Genomic DNA, 4,212 nt, shown 5'->3' on the forward strand with positions numbered 1-4,212 from the left:
TCTGCCAGCGCCCCACCCAACCACACCCCCCCTCCCCCCCCTCCACCCACCCACACATCCACCCATCCACCCCGGCCCTGCCTGCCTGCCGCGCAGGTGCGGGAGCGCGCGGCGGCGGTGGGTGTGTCTGTGGCGGGCGAGAATGCGCTGCCCTGCTTCATGCCCAACATCATCGACGAAACCGCGCTGCACAGAATCGTGTACAACACGCAGGTGTGTGGGTGTGTGGGGGGGTGGGGGGGCTGGAGTTGTTGTGGTGGCTGCTGTTTGTGTGTGGCGATGGGAGAAAGAGGGTTTGTTTGTGTCCGGCGCTGGCACATGCCATGGCGAGCCGCGGAGGCGGGCGGGGGGCTGAGGGTTTGAGTGCCCGCCTGCTGCCCGCCTGCTGCGCACCGCCCCACCCTCCTCATCCTCCCCGCCCCCCTTGCCCTGCCACCCTGCAGCCCTGGGGCACCCCGCTGCAAACGGGGGCGGGCTCCAGCGGCCTCGACCCCGCCGGCCCTGCGGCAGCCGCCCAAGCTGCAGCCGCCGCGGTGTCGCTGGGTGCGGCGCAGGCGGCACAGGCGGCACAGGCTGCGGCTGCCGCCGGCTCTGGGGCGGTGGCAGCCATGGATACGGGCAGCGGCGGCAGCAGCCCCGTAGTGCCCAGCCCCGGCAGCAGCACCGACAGCCCCACCGCCAACGGCGGCGGCCGCGACGCGGCGGGCGCGCGGGTGAGCGAGCGGCCTCGTGCCTTGTGCTGGGCTGAGCCGCGGTGGGGCCTGCGTGGCCGCACGCTCCTGCTGCCGCAGGGCAGCGTGGCTGGTGCAGCCGAGCTGTGCATGCCGGCAGCTGAGCCCCACCTCCTGCCCTGCCCTGCCCTGCCCTCTGCGTGTGCGTGCGTGTGCAGCTGCCCCCCATGCGCGCCTTCACCTTCCTGCGCCTCACCGACATGATGATGACCGAGGTGTGTGGGGTGGGCCTCGTGTGTGTGTGGGGGGGGGGTCAGTGGTGCTCCATCCATCCCCTCGCTCCATCCATCCCCCTCCATCCCCACGTGTCCCCACCCCTACTCCCCACCCCCCACCCACCCTCGCACACCTGTTTCCTGCCTGCAGGACTACCAGCAGTCGTGGGGGCGCTTCATGCGCCTCATGGCCTCCAACGCCCAGCGCTTCCGCTCCTCGGCAGCCTGGCGCCGCGGCATGGGCTTCGAGTGAGGGCAGCCAGGCAGTCAGCGCTCTGCCTGCAGCCCAGCGCAGGCCCCCCCAGGCCTTGCGCCAGTTGTCGCGCAGGGGGAGCGGGGCGCTGCTTCCGGCTGCGGCCGTTCGGGGCCAGCAACCGCAGCGGCAGCCTCAGCGGCAGCCTCAGCGGCAGCGGCGCCCCGGTGCCTGCCGGCCGCATCCCCGCCACACCCCTCCCAAGTTGTGTTTCGCCCGGCGGCGGCAGCCCCAGCATGACACGGCAGGCGGGGCCCACATGCCTCGCTCTGCCCCGCACAGCTGCCCGCCCCAGGCCACCCTCCGTCGTCCCGTCCGTCCCCAGTCCTTGCGCCGTGCATCGTGGCGCCTCGTGCTGTGTTGTTGTAGCCTCCCAAGCTCCCCTCCTGCCCACCCTGCAAGGCCTCCCTGCCCTGCCGTGCCCGCTGCTCTCCCCTGTACCCGCCAGAGCAGCTTGCGCTGGCACCCCAGGCGGGAGTTTTTCCCTTCAGAGATCTTTCCTCCCGTCCCGTCCCCCCCTTTTTGGGGCCGCCGCCCGCCCCCTTCCCAGTTTTTTTCGCGTGCTCCGGCGTGGCAACGCGGCCAGTTGCTTCCCCCAGGCGTGGCGGGCGTGCCGACATGCCCTGCTCTAGCCCCAGTTTTTTAGCTCCCGCTTTCCCGGTGTGCGGCGCAGAGCCCCAATCCTGTAGCGACTCTGTGTGTCCCGCCTCCTCTCCCTGTAAGGCCAGGCGACACGCCGTTGGTGCGGGCAGCACCAAAGCAGTGCTCCGTTCCAGCCCTCCAGCCTGGCCAGCCCCTATGTTGCAGCAGCGATATGCCGCAGCAGCGGGTGCACCTGCGTCGGTGTATTGCAGAGGCAGGGCTGCACCAAAAGGCAGGGCTGCACCAAAAGGGGGCCAACAGCGCGGTCCCGCCGCCGAGGCCGCCGCCGCCGGGGTGCCTACTCGCCTCCTCCGCCCGCCGGCGGCGGCTGCTGCATCTGGATCCCCGCATACCCGCCCGCCTCCTGCGCGCTGGGGCTGCGCCCGCGCTCGCTGCCCTGCCTGCCCCCAAACAGAGGCTTGAGGTACTCTTCGTCCAGAGCCTGAGGCGGGGAGGGGCAGGGAGGGCAGGGGGGGCAGGGGGCATGGGTAGTAGGTACGCAGGCGGGAGGGCAGCGGCAGGCAGAAGTGTGTGTGCATGCGACGTATGTGTGCATGTGACGATGCGGAGCGCGGCCGTGAAAGCACGCCGCTTCCGGCCAGGGATAAACGCAGAATGCAGGAAGGAAGGGAGGCAGAGAGCACCCCTGCGGTCTTGCCGGCCAGGCAGGCGGGCAGGAGCGCCACCCACCACCACCACCCACACACACACCACACACACACACGAACCTTGAACCAGTCGTGGAAGGCAGAGGGCTGCTCCAGCTTGATGCGGTTGGCGCCGCCCTGGCCGCCCCCGGCCATCGCGTCGCTGCAGGGCGGCGGCGGGGCGGCAGCAGGCAGGGCGGGGCGGGGCAGGGCAGGACACGGCGATGAGGTGGGTTTCCTTTCGCACCACGGGGGCTGGCTGGCTGGCTGGCTGGCTAGAGAGCGGCGCCCCTGCGGCGGCAGAAGCACCCCACCCCAGCCCCCAGCCACCCGCGGCCACCCACCCCAGCCCCTCCATGTCTGTCAGGCCATACAGCGCCGCATCGTCCTTGCCCTCCAGGTCGAAGTAGCGCAGCAGGGGGGCTGCACGCACACAAGTGCAGGCAGGGAGGCGTGTGTGTGTGTGTGTGTGTGTGTGTGGATGTGGTGGCGGATGTGGTGGGGGTGCTCTAGGGGGCAGGGCAGGCGGAGCTGGCAGCTCCAGCGCCACCCAGCGGTCGGCGGCTGCCTGCCCCCCAGGCACGCCACCCAAGCAAGCCGCCGAAGCAGGGTATCCTAGCAAGCACACTGGGCTTCACAAGGCCACACATACATCTGCATACATCTGCCTGCCTGCCCGCCCCACCTGTGGCGGACCCCAGGCCCAGCGTGGTCACCACCACAATCAGCAGCGCCGCCGTCTCGATGGCTGGGATGCCTGTCTGCCCGGGCTGGTCGGAGCGCGGCAGGTTGACGACTGCGGGCGGGGAGGGCAGGCAGGCAGGCCAGGGCAGGCCAGGGTGGGTTGCAGGCCAGAGCAGGGCACTGTGGGAACGCAGCGACATGAGTGCAGGCCGATGGCCCAGCCCAGCCTGTCGCCCCGCCCGCGGCAAGCGCCGCCGTCCCGCTGCCATCCACCCCAGCCTCCCAGAACAGCGCCGCTCGATCGCAGGCGGCAGCCACGGCCGGCCAGCCAGCCAGCCAGCCAGGCAGCCAGGCAGGAAGCCAGCCAGGCACTCACTGAGGCCGTAGGCCACCGCTCCTCGCAGCCCCACCGCCAGCAGCATCGCCTGCAGGTTGCGCGGCAGCTTGTGGGTACGCCACAGGTTGACCAGGCGCGAGCAGGCGCCGATGTTGGCGGCGCGGGAGGCGACAGCCAGCGGGATGCCCGACACCAGCAGCCCAAAGTCGAAGCCGTGCTTCATGGTGGCCACCTGGAGCGGGGCAGGCGGCAGGCGGCAGGCGGCGGCAGCGGTGGGAGCGGTGGGGAGCTTGTGAGGAGGAGAGGCGGGCGGGCGGGCCGGCCGGGCCCGAGCGGCCTTGCAGGCAGCGGGCCAGCCGGCAGTCGTTGCAAATTATGTGGCGGCCGCACGCATGCGCAGGCAGGCAGGTAGGCAGGCGTGCCCCTTCCGCCGCCGCAGGGCGTGCGCTGCCACACCATCAACCACCACCACCCCACCCTCCGCGCCATCACTGCCACCACCACACTGCGACTCGCACCCGCTCCGCCCCACCACACGCATACATGCATGCTGTGGCCAGCCCGCCCCCCCGCAGCCCACCTGCAGGCCCAGGTAGGCAAACACAAACATCTCGCACAGGAAGGCGGCAAACTCGAAGAAGTGGCGCAGAGTGATCTGCAGCGGGAGGCAGGGAGGGGGTGGCGGCGTGTGTGTGTACGGTGT

At 71.2% G+C, this 4,212-nt stretch overlaps 2 protein-coding genes across 2 annotated transcripts in view; one reads left to right on the forward strand and one right to left on the reverse strand.

The window, feature by feature from the left end:
- The window catches only part of CHLNCDRAFT_143931 (hypothetical protein), a gene marked incomplete at both ends in the record, with an annotated part of 8,112 nt that extends 6,913 nt beyond the window's left edge, over positions 1 to 1,199 (forward strand). The window contains 4 exons of the mRNA XM_005849149.1: positions 97 to 213; positions 444 to 713; positions 890 to 946; positions 1,098 to 1,199. Of these exons, the coding sequence (XP_005849211.1) occupies positions 97 to 213; positions 444 to 713; positions 890 to 946; positions 1,098 to 1,199 (546 nt within the window). The remainder of the gene's footprint in view (positions 1 to 96; positions 214 to 443; positions 714 to 889; positions 947 to 1,097) is intronic.
- A 940-nt stretch (positions 1,200 to 2,139) lies between these two features.
- Positions 2,140 to 4,212, reverse strand: part of CHLNCDRAFT_143932 (hypothetical protein) — a gene marked incomplete at both ends in the record, with an annotated part of 5,070 nt that continues 2,997 nt past the window's right edge. The window contains 6 exons of the mRNA XM_005849351.1: positions 2,140 to 2,283; positions 2,570 to 2,651; positions 2,833 to 2,911; positions 3,174 to 3,284; positions 3,549 to 3,741; positions 4,090 to 4,164. Of these exons, the coding sequence (XP_005849413.1) occupies positions 2,140 to 2,283; positions 2,570 to 2,651; positions 2,833 to 2,911; positions 3,174 to 3,284; positions 3,549 to 3,741; positions 4,090 to 4,164 (684 nt within the window). The remainder of the gene's footprint in view (positions 2,284 to 2,569; positions 2,652 to 2,832; positions 2,912 to 3,173; positions 3,285 to 3,548; positions 3,742 to 4,089; positions 4,165 to 4,212) is intronic.

Source organism: Chlorella variabilis (assembly GCF_000147415.1).
Source record: "Chlorella variabilis unplaced genomic scaffold CHLNCscaffold_6, whole genome shotgun sequence".
In the NCBI taxonomy this organism is placed as follows: domain Eukaryota; kingdom Viridiplantae; phylum Chlorophyta; class Trebouxiophyceae; order Chlorellales; family Chlorellaceae; genus Chlorella; species Chlorella variabilis.